General features: G+C 52.6%; 1 protein-coding gene and 1 long non-coding RNA gene across 6 annotated transcripts in view; one reads left to right on the forward strand and one right to left on the reverse strand.

The window, feature by feature from the left end:
* dpy (fibrillin-like protein dumpy) overlaps positions 1-20,666 on the forward strand; it is a 136,464-nt gene that overhangs the window by 39,986 nt on the left and 75,812 nt on the right. For all 5 annotated transcript variants that reach the window (XM_033380410.1, XM_033380416.1, XM_033380412.1 and 2 more), the window contains exons 4-11: positions 1,134-1,362; positions 1,439-1,540; positions 1,607-1,723; positions 8,495-9,001; positions 9,217-9,570; positions 10,288-17,571; positions 18,478-18,786; positions 18,851-20,659. In XM_033380410.1, the coding sequence (XP_033236301.1) occupies positions 1,134-1,362; positions 1,439-1,540; positions 1,607-1,723; positions 8,495-9,001; positions 9,217-9,570; positions 10,288-17,571; positions 18,478-18,786; positions 18,851-20,659 (10,711 nt within the window). The remainder of the gene's footprint in view (positions 1-1,133; positions 1,363-1,438; positions 1,541-1,606; positions 1,724-8,494; positions 9,002-9,216; positions 9,571-10,287; positions 17,572-18,477; positions 18,787-18,850; positions 20,660-20,666) is intronic.
* Positions 7,394-8,521, reverse strand: LOC117184132 (uncharacterized). The gene is made up of 2 exons (XR_004469351.1): positions 8,429-8,521; positions 7,394-8,357 (listed from the first exon to the last, which is right to left on the reverse strand). It is a non-coding gene; the product is annotated as an uncharacterized lncRNA (long non-coding RNA).

Below are 20,666 nucleotides of genomic sequence, written 5' to 3' on the forward strand. Positions count from 1 at the left end.
TAAAAAATACCCTAAAAAAGACCCCAAAAGAGAGTGCGTTGCGGGAGCAGACCACTTGGAATAATTTTAGCATGTTACAGGCACTGATCAATAGTTTATTTTAATAAACTGTTCAATTGAACTTGTTCTGAAAGGAGACGCACAACGCAATTGGAAAAAAATGTATTGGATTGGATTATTACTTGGATTCGTCAGTGCGTTAGTGTATTTACGGTATATTTTCGACATAAGAAGGTATATTTTGGTATATTTCTGAGGGTCGGACGGTATATTTTAGAGACTGCGCACAACGTTATTGGAAAGAAAAAACCAAATTGGAGTTGGAAGCTGGAATTGCCGCCATTTAATGACTATATTTGAAAAATAGAAACCACGACGCAGGAAATCAAATTAAACCAGATACAAAAATAGAAGTATCCATTTGTACACATGAACATATAGCAGCAGCAATGCGACAAATGTGTATGTGCCAGTGTGTGAATATAGAAGAAACTAGTTTTAATTCATTTTGCTGGAGCACAAAAAGGTCTTAAGTGACAAACGTGTTTCCCAGAGCCTATATCTAATGTTTGTAACACTCGAGCGGGCAGAAACAGACAAACGCCACTGCCGCTGCTGCTGCCGCTGTCGGCAGTCGAGAGTTTTGGCTAAGAAAATATGGCAAACGGCAAACAACTTTTGTTTTGTTAAAAGTAAAATCAGCCAAGTGTAACAATTAAGTGGCGGCAAACAACGCCAGACCAGCAACAGGCAGTAGCACTACTACGCTCCCATACCAGCGTCGTGATTGTCTCTATGGAATGGCTGTAGCCTGGTGCGATCGCATCGTGCCCATATGGACCACATCGTGGTTGAGAAATCTACCAAATCGCTGTCTCTCTCTGTGCCCTGTGTTTGGGTGGAAGAAGAAGCTCAGGCCGGTGCTGCCGGTGCTACGCCTGCTACGTTTTCTGTATATAATTTGAATTTAAATTAGTTTAAACCTGATTGTGCCCCTGCCCCACCTGTCCCGCTAGTTGTAGAGGTTGCAGCGAAGGTTGCCATTAGAGGGAATTGGGGTTAAGCTGCAGGCTTCCTCCGGCATTTGTGCGTGTAATTAAACTAACACCACAATTCTTTTGACTCGCCCACAGGTACATTCACAATATTCACAACAACCGCAACGTATCCAGACAAATTTGAGAAAGAACAGTCGATTTCGTGGCGAGGTATTCTTCCTGAACCTCGAGGATGGCTACTTCGGATGCCAGGTCAACGAGTCGACAGACTATTTGCAATTATACGAACTATCGAAACTATGCGACGGCAATCAAGACTGCTATCTTGGTTCCGATGAGCAAAACAAAGAGCTCAAATGCACAAGTGAGTAATCTACGAATGCATATCTGCTGTTCTGGATAATCTAACATTATGTTTCAATCTCCCTCTCTCTGTTTAGATGACTGTGATAAGGACGGCACAGTGTGCACACATGGCGCGTGTTTGAATGGCGTCTGCCATTGCAACGATGGCTATGGCGGCTGCAATTGCGTTGACCTAGGTGAGTGGCTTCGGCTGGCTGGGGCTTCTTCTCCTTTTACATAACCGTTACCAAATCTCTTTTCAGATGAGAACGAATGCAAACAGCATCCATGCGATGTGTTTGCCCATTGCACAAACACATTGGGCAGCTATACGTGTACCTGCTTTCCGGGCTATCGTGGCAATGGTGTTCACTGTGAAGGTAAGTGCCAGTCCCCAGTCCACAGCTCTACAGCACTACAGTCTTTTGCAGTTTCTTTGTATTTGTTGGCATAATGATGGTCCAGCCAACAAATGATTGTTGTTGCCGTTTTGTACTTCCGTCAACGTCGTCGTCTCTTTTTCTTGGCCCAGACTCTAGGCCAGGCAGCACTTTGGGCTAACGGTTTATAGCAGGTCTCAAGTACCAGCCTCCAAAGCCAAAGAAAATGTAACAAAAGACGCGCCAAACAATAATATGAAAGCTTTTCTCAGTCGCCACGAACTGTGGGCTCCCTGAAGATAGAGAATAGAGTATACTTATCTGCGAGGTAATAATAATGACCGTGTAGCGATTACACTTGGGTGCCGCCTCCCCGCCAGACATTGTAGCAGCGGCAGCAGCAGCGAACCCAGGGTTACACGATCGTACATGCACTCGCAAATAGCACAGATTAAGCTCTGGAAAAATCGGAGCTTCGAGTAAATATATCTTCATCGGTTTCCGTTGATCTGTATCCTGTGCACTCATTTCGTTTGCTCGTTATGCTCGCAGCAGGACCCCGAAAAAACCTTCGAAAAGACCACCTGTTCCCTCCGACCAAGAACCGGCTGCCGTAATTGGACCTGGCTCTAATGTTACCTAATAAAAAGCCATCAAAAAGCAGCCAGAAAGAAGAGCAATAATAACTAGAAAAAGTGTAAAGAACGCAGAGGCTCTTTCTTCTCTTCTGAGACTTTTCCTATAGACGATGATGATGGTGATAATGATGCTGCTGCTTCTACGGCTGCTTCTTCAGATGATGACGATCGTTGTGGTTGAGAAGAGAATAAGGAGAAGAAAGAAATCCAAAACAATATAAAGCCACAGACATTTGTAGCAATGCTTTCGCGCCATGCAACACACATGTGTGTGTGTGTGTGTGTGTGCATGTGGAAGATGTCTGTTAGAAGTGGAGGAATCAGTGTCATGTAATCTGACCCCAAACATGGACACGCCAGAACTTTCAACACCCTGGAGAGAGGGAGAGGTGGCGCACCATGTGTGCCCCAACACACCGGCATTACCCCACTGGGTATGAAGACGTTGCCAAGATTCTAGATTAAATGTGACGACTGCTGCTCCTACGTCTCCTACGTTCAGTAAAAGCGGGCAGGCATGCATAAATTCTGAGCCAGCGACGTGTAACGCCAGCATCGCATTTCAGTCATTTCAGTCGGCATTATCTAATTCTCTTCTATAGAAACTTTTTCGCATATTATGCATGATCCCATGGATCATGAAGATCATCATGATGATTGGGATGCACGTTGCATTGGGGACACGGGCCTCTGTAGCTCTCTCTCTCTCTCTCTGTCTGGCCTTTGCTCTGCTCTGGACTTATCCAGAACCTCGTCAAATTGTCTGTAATCATCTGAATTAGTTTTAAATATGCTGGGAAAGCTTTCAGCGCTCTGCACATGTGCGTGGAATAGATGCACCTTCATCAGGGGCACGCACACGGTATGCGTTCCCAGAGAGTCTGCCGGGGACAGAGCGGGTGCTCTCTTAAACACACAATTAAATGTTGATGTAGTGCCAGTAGCCGGGTTTTATAATTATAGATTTGAGGTTTAATTTATTTAAAAGTATCAGATTGAGACTGAGATTGAGCGTTTCCCCTTTGAATATTTTAGCAGTGGCTTGATATAGGGAGCAGCTCTCTTCTGCTGATGCCCCGTTTCGATAAGAAATGGTAGTGGGATTCCCTTAAGAGTCGCCCAAACAAAGTTCATAAACTTGAACAATAGTTTGACAGGCAAAACACATACTTTTTCCCACTCGTATAACCATAAAAATTGGTAATCATAGTGCCTGAATGTGGGAAAACGCAATTCCAATGGTTGAGGAAGTCTCACTTTCCCACTTTTAGCCTCAGTGGACAGTGCTCTATTATTACCATTCTCTGAAGACTCTGCAATATTCCAACTATCCTTGTATCCCAGCAAACGTATCAGATCCCCCAGATCTCTTTTAAAAAGAAACGAATATTCCCCTCTATCGTGCGATGAATGGTGCATTCAGTCCACAAATGTGCACCGCAGGCGGCTCGGCTCCAAAGTGTAACCGAATGTGTCCCCCAATGTTATGTAAATCCTGTTTTGCATCAAGTTCACCCAATAAACTTTGCAACAAATCACATTGCCGTCGTCTTGGTCTTGGCCTGACAAACCTACTCTACGCTCCTTGGCTTAGAGACACATTTTGCGTCGGATGGAGGCATCGGCACCGGCACCGGGGACCAGGCACAGAGTCACCAGCCTCCAGCCTCCAGCATGAGTACAGAGATATGTACCTGTTTTCCTGTTTAGTATTTGGTTGCTTATTTTTTCTTTTCATGCCTCTAACGGTAGTTGGTGGCAACACCTGTTTTTAGACTCGATGGTGCATTATTTCATGTTCATAACTCAAATGGGTTCGATCCAGCAATGGCGATGGCACGGCGCGGCGCGGCGCTGGCACGGCGCTGGCTTCGTTAACGCATCGCAAAAGTCCAGTTATGCAATGACTGTTGAAAAATGATAAATCCACACGCACGCACACAGTCGTAAAGTCGCGCCACAGATAGAGACCTATATCTGGCCTATCGATCCTTCTAATGCATTTGTCTAGCAGCCCCAGCCCCAGCCCGAGCCACAGCCACAGCTACAGCACTCCGCGTGCGATAAATGGAATGAGCCTCTCGAATAGAGTGCTAAAATTTATATCCAAAGACAACAAGGAAAAAACACGCTCAAAAAGAGTCGAGAACACCCTGAAAGAGAGGATAGTATGATTTTAGGCAGATGTTTGTGACGCAAAGAGGGTATCATATACAAAGGTCGTAAAGTAGATAGATCTTAGAAATAACAAGAGCTCTTGGCTGTTTATTTATGATTACCACCTTTACTTCCACTAGTATTTCATACTATTTCCATAGGAAGGATCGGTTGATAAACCAATCTCTGTATGAAAGGGTATCCACTGCTTCAGACCCTCTACAGCTGTGGCCTTTTGCTATTGGATTTGTCCGCTCGAGCCGAACGATCGTTCGCGCTGTCCGCCGCCACGTTCACCGGCTGGCAGGCGGCTGCTCCCTTTCGTTTCGCTAACTGGGGCAGATCATTAAAACGGATAAAATAGATTGTGCCCACGTAGCAACGCCGTCACAGTCGCGATCGCAGCACCAGCAACAGCTCCAGCACCAGCTCCAGGTCTGTGGCGGTAGCATTGTCGGCGCTTAATGCCGCCGCCTGTCCTCAAAAGCCGCAAACGGCACTAGCACTGGCACTGCCTCCAATGTGGGACTCTCGATTGCTTCCAACCTCGACTTCAACTCCAGGGCGGACTTCAATCCGTCGTCGTCTTTGGGGCTGGGCAACGCACCAGTTGGAGATCAACGTCAGATGATAAGCCCTGGCTTTTTTTATACTATACGAGTACTATATCTTTTTTTTGGTTCAGAACATACGCGTCGTCGGTTGTCGGTGGCTTCTTATTATTTTTTGTCTTATTTTTTGTATGTTTTTGTAGGTACTTTGCACTTTTTGCATATCAAAATGGCAGCAATTAATTCTCGTGTCGAAGCCGGCGCGCTGATAAGGCATGAAAATGGCTTTAAGCGTCGGCATTGACACGCCTAATTATACGAGCGTGTATTTGCCACATTTACGCACAAATGAGGGGCGTCTCCACCAAAGAGCAAAAGCCACCCATGGATCTCCAGCTCTACCTCTAGGTCTGAGCTCTAGCTCTATTTGTGGGTCCGGATCCGGCTGACATCACTTTGCCACTCGACCTTGATCTTAGAGCATATACTTAGTTTATGGAAAAACTTGCCGCATAATTGCGTAACAAATTGTTAACTAATTTTGGTTTTCTTTATTATGATTTCTTCGTCTCTTCCCCCACCTCGTTTTGCTCGAGTTCAAGTTCAGAGTAGATTTGTGTGCCTTTTTTCTGTATTCGTATTACGATTTATTCGAGCTGCTAATCATCGCCTGGCAGTGGAGCATGAAAGTCATGTCCGCTCGTAAATTTTATCTGTATGTAGCCATAGTCAGCCTCATGTGGTTTTCGGATGCACTGAAAAATCATGGCACGAATGTCATAACTCAAATTGCACTGGATGCTAATTAAGTCCACAATTACACAATTTATTGGATAGACGCCAGACAGACGAGACGGGACCATTGGAGACCAGACCATGCTTTATCTAATGTGCATATTAGATCAGTTGTTGCGTTTCAGGTTTAGTTTTACAATAGTCTGATTGGTAATTAGTTTTAATTAGGGCAGTGCTTTATGAGAAGGCAAAATGTGCAAAGGCACCCATCGAAGGGAATAGAGCAGTATTGATACCCCACTTCGTATCTTATTCATTAAACAATAGCTGCGATTGATATTTATCAATAAATGGCAAACTATTCTTCCTCTCAAGTTTTTTAGCTGTAAAAATGTTCTATAAGCAAAAGGATACAAGTGTACGTTTAAGTCCCAAAAAGATAGTGCAATTACAAATCGATAAATAAATTTTATATCCAAGCTATGGAATCGCAAGTTCTTTCGTTTGCCAAAATCTGAACGGAATATAAAATTAAATAATTATTTTAATTGTATATTCAATTATATCTGATTTTCTTTGAAGCAGGAAATCCCTACTGAGGCACACTCAACGCTCTCTGCGAGTATATAGAAAGTATACATAGGTACAAAATTGTATATAATACTTATAAAATAATCATCTAAGCATTTCCCTTGTGGTGTGTGTGTGTGTCTATATTTAATGACCAGATCACCGCACTTTAAAATGCCGCTTGAAAGAAATCTTGTTCTGACGATTATGGTCAGCATTTAGAGAGACGGACAGGAAATCCAAGAAGAAGCATGGCTCCGGGAATTATGTCAGCATCATTTCAGGCAATCGTTGGGTCTAATCACATTGAGTCACGCATATATTTGATTGCTTTTAAAGCGGTCAAATCTGGGCAGAATCTAGGCACGCCTAATGCCCCAAAACTAGAGAGCCAGCAAATTTGTGAACATCATTCTCAGAGGAGGCACAACTAATATTTACACTCAGCGTCTGAGACCAACAGGCTGTAAAAAGATCAGAGCTGGCAGGAGAGGCGCAACGGGGCATGCTACTAAGTTCATTAGACAGCCTTTGGTCAATGGCCCAACTCTGCCTCTGTCTTTGGCTCTGTCTCGGACCGTGTCTGGAATCGCGAGGAGGAACGGCGTGGCACGGGGACCTGCTGCTGTCGTCTTGCAGTCGCATTGCATAAAGTAATTAAACTGACATTGAAACTTAGAAGAACATAGAATGCTTCCTGCTTCTGGAAAAACTTCTGGACTCCGGGACAGCATGGGGATGGCACTCGGTAGTCGACGAGGATGATGACATTGAGTAATCAGAGTTTGCAATTGCCACAAACATGGAATGCTGTCATATCAGTTGGTTGTTAAGAGCGAATACCAGTTTCGGCCGTACCCCGACCGAGAGGAGAGAGGAGGAGTGATGATCCTCTTAATTTATAAGCTAAAAACTAGTAATTATAACTGAACGACCAACTCGTTCTTGTTGTAATTATAAGGGACCCAAACCCTACACACATATTCCGATTCGCTGCTATCTATCTGCAGAGCTCGTCCTTGTCTTTGCCTTTTGCCAACTTTTGTATTTATGTCATATTAGCTATAAATGTACAACTTTTGCTTAGTCGCAGGCCCTCGGATGATTAATGGGCCCAGATTGCGGTCCCGGAGAACGGCTGCCGGCTCGTAGTCGGTCTGTTTCAATCCAGCTGTAGTGCCGCTTCATTGGCTCCGTGTCTTTCTCTCTGGCAATAGTCAATTCTCGATACGATTCGATGCGATACGATGCGATGCGCTGCGCTGCGCGCTATTGGAGCAGAAAGCTCTGAGCCACAGCTCATTCTCCGCATCCTCCTCCTTCCGCCAGAGAATCAGACAGCGGACATGAAAGGTTAGGTTGGATTCAGGCTTATGCAATTTGAGAGTTCTGGTGAATGTAGAAATCGATTCTCACTAAGAAATGTCGTTGATTAAGATTGTAATCATGAGATTTGTCTCTGTCTCTGAAGCGTTCTAAAGTCTCAATTTCTATGAAAATTCTGAATGAATCTTTGGGATGCACTAAGACTGATTCTTCTTGAGAAGATGGATTACTATTCTCTTGGAGGTATCCAAATTTCTCTCTGTTTCTGTAGATTCGAATTGCAATGGTTTTAAATATTCTTCTACTGAATTTTCTAATTTCTATGATCTATGGTTGTCCCATTAACATTGGCCACACACCCATATCTACTCTTATTCGTATTCGTATCCAATTGCTATGAAAATGTATGCAACTGGTGCATCCTGTGCTCTGACATTGTCGTCGGGGCTTCCACTCGCGCGAATGACACTGAAATGTCATGCGTAATATGCAAATCTCGATGGCATCCATTGCCACATGGCTGCTACTCCATGTCCGATTCCCCGCGACTGTGAATGCGAGCAGAGCGCGCATTCAAGCGGCAAAATGCGTAGAGAGACCGGCAGTCAAAGCCAGAGCTAGAGCCAGAGCCAGAACACGTCTCTTGGATGGTGCCGCCTGCGTGGGGGGGCATGCAATAAATAAGTTGGAAGGTGGAAGATAATGTACTGCGTTTGGATTTTAATTACTTGTCATTTGTTGTGTAGCATCTTCGATTAATCACGGTCCTCCGTCGTATCTTCCTCTACTTGCAGACATTGACGAATGCCAAGATCCCGCGATAGCAGCGCGATGCGTGGAGAATGCCGAGTGCTGTAATCTGCCGTCGCACTTCCTGTGCAAGTGCAACGATGGGTACGAGGGCGACGGTGAAGTGCTCTGCACGGATGTGGACGAGTGCCGCAATCCGCAGGCCTGCCCCCCGAACGCCCAGTGCATCAACACGCCTGGGAACTACACCTGTGCCTGTCCCGAGGGCTTTGTGGGCGCCGATCCCTACAAGGACTGTCAGGACGTGGACGAGTGCACATATCCGAATGTCTGCGGACCCGGTGCCATATGTACGAATCTCGCGGGCAGTTATCGCTGCGACTGCCCGCCGGGATACGACGGCGATGGACGCGCCGACCAAGGATGCGTGGACCAGGACGAGTGTGCTCGATCTCCCTGCGGCCGCAATGCCAACTGTTTGAATAACGACGGCAGCTTCCGCTGCCTCTGCCCCGACGGCTACAGCGGGGATCCCATGCATGGCTGCGAGGGTGAGTGCAACAGATAGCCTAGAAGTTTAATCATCATTTGACATTTGACATTTACCATTTTGGTTGTATTTTTTGCACTTTTGTTTGTTTTTGAATTGGCGGCACCTACAAAATACCAAAACAAAATACCAACACGCACACATCACACACACAACATACCAACATTAATGCACCGCAAAATGCTACATTAATACCGAAACAAAACATAATACCAGATGTCGATGAATGCGCCACTAACAATCCATGCGGTTCGGGTGCTGAATGCGTGAACATGGGCGGTAGCTATCAGTGTCGTTGTCCCCTCGGCTTCGTCCTCGAGCACGATCAGAACGCAGAGCCACCTCTCGCCATCCTGCCACTGGGCTATGGCCAGGGGGAAGCCGATATCCAGACGGCGGTGGCTCCTGCCACATCGGGCGCGGGCTTGGCCTGCCTGGACATCGATGAGTGCAACCAGCCGGATGGCGTGGCCAAGTGCGGCACCAACGCCAAATGCATTAACTTTCCGGGCTCGTATCGATGTCTGTGCCCGAGTGGATTCCAAGGACAGGGCTATTTGCATTGCGAGAGTTAGTATTTATTGCCTGCTTTAGACATGCTTCGGCCCCAGGCTCTATTTTCCGTATTATAGTATATTCCGATGGAAATACTTGGTATTTTCAGATTTGTATTACACCTTTTATAGTAGTTTCAATCGTGTAAGCGATATTTGAAATATATTCTAGTGAAAATACCAAGTATATTCTTAGATATTACGGAATTTTCCGTATTATATTTAGTATTTAAATTGCAAAATACTGAAAAAAGAGCCTGACTATTTTTGTAACTCCACGAGGCTTGCAAGATCCGAGGGGATAAAACACCCGCATGGACTTGCAGACCTTGTGGGGGGCGCTTCCTCCTAAAATTCCCAATCCCTCCCACCCGCTAAATGCCTTTAAAGCTGCCTATTTTTTTTAGCAAGCTTCAAGCCTGAGCTTTTATGCTTTTCTAGCAGTTGCATGCTTTTCAGACAGCTTCCTCCTCGACACCCACTGTAGTCCTCCCTCCCACCTCTATCCCTCCTATATCTACAAAATCTGTATCCAGTATCTCCTCCCGCTCCCCCACTTCACGCTATATGCTCCCTCGCCTGTCTATCATCCAATTTTGTATTGTTTTTGAATACTAATTTAATTAATTTATAAATATATTTAACCCAATCCCCCCAACCACCACCACCACCACCACAACCCGCCAATGAACCACGCGTTTGCCCCAAAAACCCTGCCCCTCGACCGATCCAGACATCAACGAGTGTCAGGACAACCCGTGCGGCGAGAATGCCATCTGCACGGACACGATCGGAAGCTTTGTGTGCACCTGCAAGCCGGACTACACCGGCGATCCCTTCCGCGGCTGCGTGGACATTGACGAGTGTGCCGCCCTGGACAAACCCTGCGGCCAGCACGCCCAGTGCGAGAACACGGTTCCTGGGTACAACTGCAAGTGTCCGCAGGGCTACGACGGCAAGCCCGATCCAAAGGTGGCCTGCGAACAGGTGGATGTGAACATCCTCTGCCGCAGTAATTTCGATTGCACCAACAACGCCGAGTGCATTGAGAACCAGTGCTTCTGCCTTGACGGATTCGAGCCCATTGGCGCCAGTTGTGTGGACATCGATGAGTGTCGCACCCATGCAGAGGCTTGCGGCCAGCATGCCCAGTGCCTGAACACGCCCGGCTCGTATCGTTGCGACTGTGAGGCCGGGTATGTGGGCAGTCCCCCGAGGATGGCCTGCAAGCAGCCCTGCGAGGATGTCCGCTGTGGGCCGCATGCCTACTGCAAACCGGACCAGAACGAGGCCTACTGCGTCTGCGAGGAGGGATGGACCTACAATCCCAGTGATGTAGCCGCCGGTTGTGTGGACATTGACGAGTGCGATCTGCTGCATGGACCCTTTGGCAGCTGTGGCCAGAACGCCACATGCTCCAACACCGCCGGTGGTTACTCGTGCGCCTGTCCTCCAGGCTTCTCTGGAGATCCGCACAGCAAGTGCGTGGATGTGGACGAGTGCCGGACTGGCAGTAAATGCGGATCGGGCGCCGAGTGCGTGAACATGCCGGGTGGTGGATACACCTGTCGCTGTCCCGAACACACCATTGCCGATCCCGATCCTAGTGTGCGCTGCGTACCCATCGTGAGCTGCACGACCAGCGAGAACTGTCCCGGAAATGCCATCTGTGACGAAACGAAGCGTTGTCTGTGCCCGGAGCCGAATATAGGCAACGATTGCCGGCATCCGTGCGAAACGCAGGACTGCGGAGCCCATGCCCAGTGCATGCTGGCCAATGGTCAGGCGCAGTGCCTATGTGCACCCGGCTACACTGGAAATGCCGCTCTTCCCGGCGGCTGCAACGACATCGACGAGTGCCGGGCCAATCCTTGTGCGGAGAAGGCCATTTGCACCAACACAGCGGGTGGATATCTTTGCCAGTGCCCGGGCGGATCATCGGGCGATGCTTACCGCGAGGGATGTGCCACATCCAAGAGTGCAGGCTGTTCCGACGCGAATCCCTGTGCGGCTGGCGAGAGCTGCGTGCAGGATTCGTACACAGGAAACAGCGTGTGCATCTGCCGCCAGGGCTACGAACGCAATTCGGAAAATGGCCAGTGCCAGGACCTAGACGAGTGCTCCGCGCTGCGCGGAAAGCCAGCCTGCGGACTGAATGCCCTGTGCAAGAACCTGCCCGGAAGCTACGAGTGCCGCTGCCCGCAGGGCCACACCGGCAACCCCTTCATCATGTGTGAGATCTGCAGCACCGCAGAGTGCCAGTGCCAGGCGCCGTACAAGCTTCTGGGCAACAGCTGCGTCCTCGCGGGCTGCTCCAGTGGCGGCCAGGCCTGCCCCAGCGGTGCGGAGTGCATCTCCATTGCCGGTGGCGTGAGTTACTGCGCCTGCCCCAAGGGTTACCAGACGCAGCCGGACGGCACCTGTGCGGATGTCAACGAGTGCGAGGAGCGCGGCACCCAGCTCTGCGCCTTTGGAGCTCAGTGCGTGAATCAGGCCGGAGGCTACACCTGCCACTGTCCCGAGGGCTACCTGGGGGATGCCTACAACGGACTTTGTGCTCCGGCCCAAAGGAAGTGCGCCGCGGACAAGGAGTGTGCCAGCAATGAGAAGTGCATCCAGCCGGGAGAGTGTGTCTGCCCACCGCCGTACTTCCTCGATCCTCAGGACAACAACAAGTGCAAGAGCCCCTGCGAGCGATTCCCCTGTGGCATCAATGCCAAGTGCACGCCCTCGGATCCCCCGCAATGCATGTGCGAGGCGGGCTTCAAGGGCGATCCCCTGCTCGGCTGCACAGACGAGGATGAGTGCGCGCATTTGCCATGCGCCTACGGTGCCTACTGCGTGAACAAGAAGGGAGGATACCAGTGCGTGTGCCCCAAGGGATTCACCGGAGACCCGTACAAGAGCGGCTGCATCTTTGAGAACGGAACGCCCAAGAGCAAGTGCCTCAGCAACGAGGATTGCGCGAGTAATCTGGCCTGCCTCGACGGCAGTTGCCTGAGTCCCTGTGCCAGTCTCCTGTGCGGATCGAACGCCTACTGCGAGACCGAACAGCATGCGGGATGGTGTCGCTGTCGCGTGGGTTTCGTCAAGAATGCCGATGGCGAGTGCGTCTCCCAGTGCCAGGACGTGATCTGCGGCGAGGGAGCCCTGTGCATACCCACCAGCGACGGACCCACCTGCAAGTGCCCGCAGGGACAGCTGGGGAATCCCTTCCCCGGTGGCAGCTGCAGCACGGATCAGTGTACGGCCTCGCGGCCTTGCGACGAGCGTCAGATCTGCATCAACGGACGCTGCAAGGAGCGCTGCGATGGGGTCGTCTGCGGCATTGGAGCCACCTGCGACAAGAACAACGGAAAGTGCGTCTGTGAACCGAACTTTGTCGGCAATCCTGATCTCCTCTGCATGCCGCCCATCGAGATGGCCAAGTGCTCGCCAGGCTGCGGGGACAATGCCCATTGCGAGTACGGATTGGGACAGAGCCGATGTGCCTGCAATCCGGGAACATATGGCAATCCCTACGAGGGCTGTGGCGCCCAGAGCAAGAATGTCTGCCAGCCGAATAGCTGTGGTCCGAACGCGGAATGTCGCGCTGTGGGAAACCACATCACGTGCCTCTGTCCGCAGGGCTTCAGCGGCAATCCCCATGTGGGCTGCCAGGACGTGGACGAGTGCACCAACAAACCGTGCGGCCTAAATGCCGCCTGCCTCAACACTGCCGGTGGCTTCGAGTGCCTCTGCCTGTCCGGACACGCCGGAAATCCCTACAGCAGCTGCCAACCCATCGAGAGCCGGTTCTGCCAGGATGCAAACAAGTGCCAGTGCAACGAGCGCGTGGAGTGCCCCGATGGCTACAGTTGCCAGAAGGGACAGTGCAAGAACCTCTGCTCCAAGGCGGCCTGTGGACCGCGTGCCATCTGCGATGCTGGGAAATGCCTCTGCCCCATGGGCTACATCGGAGATCCGCATGATCTCAGCGAGGGATGCAGCGTGCGCGGCCAGTGTGGCAACGATGCCGACTGCCGTCACACGGAGATCTGCTTCCAGCTGGGCAGGGGTCTGCGCAAGTGCGTGGATGCCTGCTCGAAGATCCAGTGCGGTCCCAATGCCCTCTGCGTGGCCGAAGATCATCGCTCGTCGTGCATCTGCTCCGACGGTTTCTTCGGCAATCCGAGCAATCTGCAAGTGGGCTGCCAGCCGGAACGGACGATACCCGAAATGGAGGACAAATGCAAAACGGACAAGGACTGCGAGCGCGGCTTCGGCTGCCAGACTTCATCGGCCCATGGCACTCGGGATTGCATTAATCTATGCTCGAATGTGGTCTGCGGACCGAACGAGCTGTGCAAGATCAATCCCGCGGGACATGCCAACTGCAATTGTGCCGAGAGCTTCGTGTGGAACCCGGTGGTCTCCTCGTGCGAGAAACCCTCGCTGCCCGACTGCACCAGCGATGCCAACTGTCCGGATGCCTCCGCCTGTCGCCCGGACGTCCTGGGCGTGCTCAAGTGCGTGGCCATCTGCGATTCCTTCACCTGTCCGGCCAATGCCATTTGCGTGGCCCGGCAGCACCAGGGACGCTGCGACTGCCTCAACGGTTTTGTGGGAAATCCCAACGATCGGAATGGCTGCCAGCCGGCGCAGAAGCATCAGTGCCGCAGCCATGCCGAGTGCCAGGAGTCGGAGGCCTGCATCAAGGACGAGACCACCCAAACGCTGAGCTGTCGCCCAGCCTGCGAGTCGGTCAAGTGCGGCCCCCGTGCCGTCTGCATCACGAACAACCATCAGGCCCAGTGCCAGTGTCCGCCCGGACCATTCGCCGGCGATCCGTACGATCCGTTCAATGGCTGCCAGAGCGTGCCGTGTGTCTACAATCACGACTGTCCCACCACCCAAATGTGCAACCGAATGACCCACACCTGCTTCGATGTCTGCGATGAGGAGTCGTGTGGCGAGAATGCCATCTGCTTGGCCGAGGATCATCGCGCCGTGTGCCAGTGCCCTCCCGGATTCCGTGGCGACCCACTGCCCGAGGTGGCTTGCACCAAACAGAGCGGCTGTGCCGCAGGAACCTGTCATGCATCAGCCATTTGTGAGGTCACACCCGAGGGACCCGTGTGCAAGTGTCCGCCTCACTTCGTGGGCGAACCCAAGAGCGCGGGCTGCCGTCCGGACGGCCAGTGCCCCAATGGGGATGCCGACTGTCCGGCCAACACCATCTGCGCGGGCGGACGCTGTCAGAATCCGTGCGATAACGCCTGCGGATCGAATGCCGAGTGCAAGGTCGTGAACCGGAAGCCCGTCTGCAGTTGTCCGCTGCGTTTCCAACCCATCTCCGATTCGGCCAAGGACGGATGCGCCCGCAGCGCCTCCAAGTGCCTGACCGACGTGGACTGTGGCGGAGAGCTGTGCTTCAACGGCCAGTGCCGCATCGCGTGCCGGAACTCGCAGGACTGCTCCGACGGCGAGAGCTGTCTGAACAACGTCTGTGTGGTGGCCTGCCTGGACCACAGCCAGTGCGCCAGTGGCCTGGCCTGCGTGGAGGGTCACTGCACCATCGGCTGCCGCAGCAACAAGGAGTGCAAGCAGGACCAGTCCTGCATCGAGAACAAGTGTCTGAATCCGTGCCAGTCCGGCAACAGTTGCGGCCCCAATGCCCTCTGCAACATTGCCCAGCACCGGAGTCAGTGCAGCTGTCCGGAGGGATTCGAGGGCAATCCCACGCCCGAACAGGGCTGCGTGCGAGTGCCCGCTCCCTGCCTGGCCAGCAATCAGTGCCCCAACGGACACATGTGTATCGGCAACCAGTGCAATCTCCCCTGCACCAAGACCTCCTCCTGCGCGATTGGAGAGCGCTGCTATCAGCAGGTGTGCCGCAAGGTCTGCTACACCAGCAACAACTGTCTGGCCGGGGAGATCTGTAATGCGGATCGCACCTGCCAGCCAGGATGCGACTCCGACGCGGACTGCCCGCCCACAGAGCTCTGCCTCACTGGAAAGTGCAAGTGCGCTAGCGGATTTATTGGCACGCCCTTTGGCTGCTCCGACATCGACGAGTGTACGGAGCAGCCGTGCCATGCCAGTGCCCGGTGCGAGAATGTGCCCGGTTCTTATCGCTGTGTGTGTCCCGAGGGTACCGTCGGCGATGGATACACCAAGCAGGGCTGTTCCCAAGGGCGGCAATGCCACCAGCCGGACGATTGTGCCAACAATTTGGCCTGCATACAGGGCAAGTGCACGGATCCGTGCCTGCAGACCGTGTGCGGAGCCAATGCCCATTGCCAGTCGGAAGGACACGAGGCTCAGTGTAGCTGTCCTGCTGGATATCTAGGTGATCCAAATGATACAGGAGTCGGCTGCTTCAAGGTCGAGTGCATCGATCATGTGGACTGTGCCAGCGATCGTGCCTGCGATGCGGAGACGAATCGCTGCATCAAACCCTGCGACCTAACCGGCTGCGGCAAAGGAAACTGTGAGGTGTCCGACCACAAGGCGGTATGCGCCTGCTACGAGGGATACCAACTGGTCAGCGGAGGAGTGTGCGAAGATATCAACGAGTGTCTGTCGCAGCCCTGCCACAGCACGGCCTTCTGCAACAATCTGCCTGGAAGCTACAACTGCCAGTGCCCCGAGGGACTCATCGGAGATCCCCTGCAGGCCGGATGCCGGGATCCCAGCGAATGCCTCAGCGATGTCGACTGTCCCGCAACCGCCAGTTGCCAGAATTCCCGATGCCGCAGTCCCTGCGAACGGCAGAATGCGTGCGGCATCAATGCCAACTGTCAGGCTCAAAGCCACCAGGCCGTGTGCACCTGCTCCGTGAATTCCCGCGGAGATCCTCTCGTCGAGTGCGTACACATCGAGTGCTCGGACAACGATGACTGTGGCGGGGACAAGGCCTGCCTGGATGCCAAATGTATTGATCCTTGCTCTCTGCCGAATGCCTGCGGAGCCCAGGCTCTCTGTTCGGTCCAGAATCACATCGGAGTCTGTGCCTGCGAGTCGGGCAGCACCGGAGATGCCAAACAGGGATGTGTGCCACTGCAGTACTGCCAGCAGGATGCGCAGTGCGCACAGGGAAGCATTTGCTCGCATGGAATTTGCAGCCCCCTCTGCAGCACCAACAGGGATTGCATCTCGGAGCAGTTGTGCCTTCAAGGCGTCTGCCAGGGCACCTGTAAATCCAACACGACCTGTCCCCAGTTCCAGTTCTGCTCGAACAACATCTGCACTAAGGAGCTGGAGTGCGGCGCCAATACGGACTGTGGCGAGGACGAGACCTGCCAGATGGATGCCTACGGACGTGCCCGCTGTGAGCCCGTGTGCCTCGGTCGTGCCGCCTGTGGCCGCAATGCCGAGTGTGTGGCTCGCTCCCACTCTCCGGACTGTATTTGCAAGGATGGGTTCTTTGGGGATGCCAAGTCGGGCTGCCGCAAGATCGAGTGCAGCAGCGACGAGGACTGTTCGAACGACAAGAGCTGCGACAATAATATGTGCAAGATCGCCTGCCTGATAGGCCAGCCCTGCGGGGACAACGCTCTCTGCACCACGGAACACCATCAGCAGGTGTGCCACTGCCAGCCCGGCTTCAGTGGCGATCCCCGCGTACGCTGCGATGTCATTGACTTTTGTCGCGATGCTCCGTGCGGACCCGGTGCCCGTTGCCGGAACTCGCGCGGCTCCTATAAGTGTAGCTGTCCCCCCGGCCTCGTTGGTGACCCGTATAATGAGGGCTGTCGCAGCTCCGTGGAGTGCGAGACCAACGAGGACTGTCCCCCGCATGCTGCATGCACCAAAACTAACGGCGTGGCCAAGTGTCACGATGTCTGCGCACAACTGCAATGTGGCCCCAACGCGGAATGTGTTCCGAAGGGCCACATCGCTCACTGTGCATGCCGCATGGGCTACGACGGCCAACCCGCTGACCGGGTGGCCGGCTGTAAGCCATTGCCCGTTCCCTGTCAGGTCACCGGCGACTGTCCCACAAACACCTACTGTTCGGATAGCGTCTGCAAACGTAAGTACTCCCCACGCACCCTTGCCTGCAAGAACCCCACCACCGACTCTACCACCTTCCGACTGCAAAACTCTACTGCAAACAATTGCATTCGAATGCAGGTGTACCTGAACGAGTAAAGTCTTTTTACCTATCTTCTTATTAGTACCTACTTACTCACTTACATACCAAAAACTAGCACAGAAATCTATACCAGAGATGTTGTGGCATTCAATGGGGGTATTATTTTTATTACTTCTTTTTCTAAATAACTAGTACCATAAAAACCATACCTATTTAGCGTTTCATCGTAAAAATAACAGAATCTTTCAAAGCGAATCTTTCTTCAAAACGAATGTAGCTGTTCACTTAGGGGAAATTATTACTGCGATCACCCGAAAGTGATAGCAGAAAACGAACGAAAGCTGTGAGGTACATCACAAAGCAACTGTACAGTGGGCTGCGTAGTTAACAAACAATATTAAAGCATTACTTTAGGGTACGCCAATGACTGAATTATCGATTTAATAGCTAATAAGTATGATAAGGAAAATAATTGATTCTTTGTTGGAAATTATATCAAAAAGGGAAAGCATTCACAAATTAACTTTACAAACGCATCAAGTATTCCACAATAACTGATAAATATACGATTTAGATTCCTTTGCAAACCCTCAAGTGTGTCACAACATCTCAAGAAACTACCATAACTACTAGATACTTACTTCAAAACCTTGGACTGGTCTCGATGCCCACGCATTAAACCAAACGCTAACTCTAACTCTTAGACTAGATGCAAACTTAACTACAAATTACACACAAACGACAACACACGCCGAACACGAACGTTGCAAGAGACGGGAACTTAACCTCCTATAGAATTCAAGTCAATTAATTCTCTCTCTCTGATTTCCCCTATAAATATAGCTGCCTGCGTGCTGGACACCGAGTGTGGGCCGTCGGAGGTGTGCCAGGGCGGCCAATGCTTCAATCCCTGTGTCCAGCCCCAGGCCTGCGGCCAGAACGCCGAGTGCGTGATGTTGAACCACCTTAAACAGTGCCACTGCCCGGAGGGTTTCACCGGAGACTCGTCGAAGGAATGTGTCCGGGTGCCAGTTGCCTGCGATGGTGACTGCTCGCCTGGCTACACCTGCCGCGACTCCATGTGCCTTCCTGTGTGCCACAACGATCTGGAGTGTGCCTCCAACGAGAAATGCTTGCGGGGCAATTGCATGCGTAGGTTCCCTTCCTTCCCTTCCATCTCACATGATTTTCATACCTAAATCTGATCTTATTTTAGTGACCTGCCGCGTGGATAACGATTGCTTCTTGGGGCACGTCTGCCTGCACAACAAGTGCGTCTACGGCTGCCATGTGGATGATGACTGCAGTGCCTCCGAGTCCTGCCGCAACGATAAGTGTGTGAATCCCTGTGTGGAGAGTCCCTGCGGCCCAAATGCCGCCTGTTCGGTCTCCAATCACCGGGCCACCTGCAGCTGTCTGGAGAGCATGGTACCCAATCCCACGCCCCAGGTGGGCTGCGTGCGTGCCCCCCCGCTCGAGTGCCGCGAGAATCGCGACTGTGGCAACGGGCTGGCATGCTTCGAGTCTGTGTGCCGCCCCTTGTGCGCCGACGACGCCGGCTGCCTGACCAACGAGCGTTGCCAGCAGGGCGTCTGCAAGCCACTCTGTCGCCACGACAACGAATGCGCCCACGGCGAACTGTGTCTGGGACTTAACTGCGTGCCCGGCTGCCGGTCCGACCAGGGTTGTCCGCCCGAGCTTTCCTGCGCTGCCCAACAGTGCGTGGATCCCTGTGCAGACCCCACGGCCTGTGGAACGAATGCCCTCTGCCAGACGATCGACCATCGCAAACAGTGCACTTGCCCGGAGGGACTTAGCGGCAAGGCCAACGTGGCCTGCAAGGTTCCGCGAATCGCCTGCGGACGCAACGAGGACTGCCAGAACAACCAGTTGTGCTACGCCGGAAGCTGTCAGGGCAAGTGTCGCAACGACCAGAACTGTCTCTCGGACGAGCGCTGCATGCGTGGAACCTGCCGCACAGTCTGCAACACGGATGAGGTCTGTGCCCAGGGCCAGATCTGCGAGAATCGTGTCTGTCAGACCGGTTGCCGCAACGACCTCAGCTGTGCGACCGACGAGGCCTGCGTGAACAAGAAGTGCCAGAATCCCTGTCGCAGCCCCGGCCAGTGTGGCCAGTGTGCCGACTGTCTGGTGGTGAATCATGGCGTCCAGTGCCAGTGTCCGGCCTCTTTCATTGGAGACGGCCTCACTGGCTGCCAACTGCCAGCGGAGCGCTGCCATCCCGGCTGTGAATGCGACGAGAACGGGGCCTACTGCGCCACAAAATGCTCCCGAACGGAGGACTGCGCCTGCGGACAACAGTGCGCGCGCGGAAAGTGTCGCAACAAGTGCGGACCCAAGCGACAATGCACCGTGGGACAGTTGTGCGAGCGAGGCGCCTGCATTGCCGGCTGCAAGTCCAACAGTGACTGTGCCGCCGACCAGAGCTGTGTGCGCGGCAAGTGTACTGACCCATGTGCCGACGACAAGGCCTGCGGACGCAATGCCCTGTGCACCGTGTCCGAGCATCGTATGCTCTGCTACTGCCCCGACGGCTATGAGGGAGAACCCAGTAAGGAGTGCGTGCAGTTCGAGTGTCGTCAGGACTCTGACTGCGACAGCAGCAAGCGATGCGATGGCGGCAAGTGCCGCAATCCCTGCCTGGAGTACGGTGCCTGCGGCACCAATGCCCAATGCCGTGTAGTTAACCGCCAGGCCCAATGTTCCTGCCCACCCGACTTCTTTGGAAATCCTGCCAGCGAGTGCCAGCCCCTGGACGGTGGCTGCTCCAACAGCCCGTGTGGCGTCAACTCCAAGTGTACCGAAGTGCCCGGCGGCTACGAGTGTGCCTGCATGGATGGCTGCATTGGGGATGCCAACAAGGGGTGCCTCTGCGAGGGACCTCTGGTGAATGCCTGTCATGATCATCCATGTGGATTGAATGCGGCCTGCCATGTGCTGGACAACGACCAAGCCGAGTGCTACTGCCCGGAGGACTTCCCCAACGGTGATGCCTATGTGCAATGTAAACC

This window comes from Drosophila pseudoobscura, chromosome 4, assembly GCF_009870125.1.
Source record: "Drosophila pseudoobscura strain MV-25-SWS-2005 chromosome 4, UCI_Dpse_MV25, whole genome shotgun sequence".
In the NCBI taxonomy this organism is placed as follows: Eukaryota; Metazoa; Arthropoda; class Insecta; order Diptera; family Drosophilidae; genus Drosophila; species Drosophila pseudoobscura.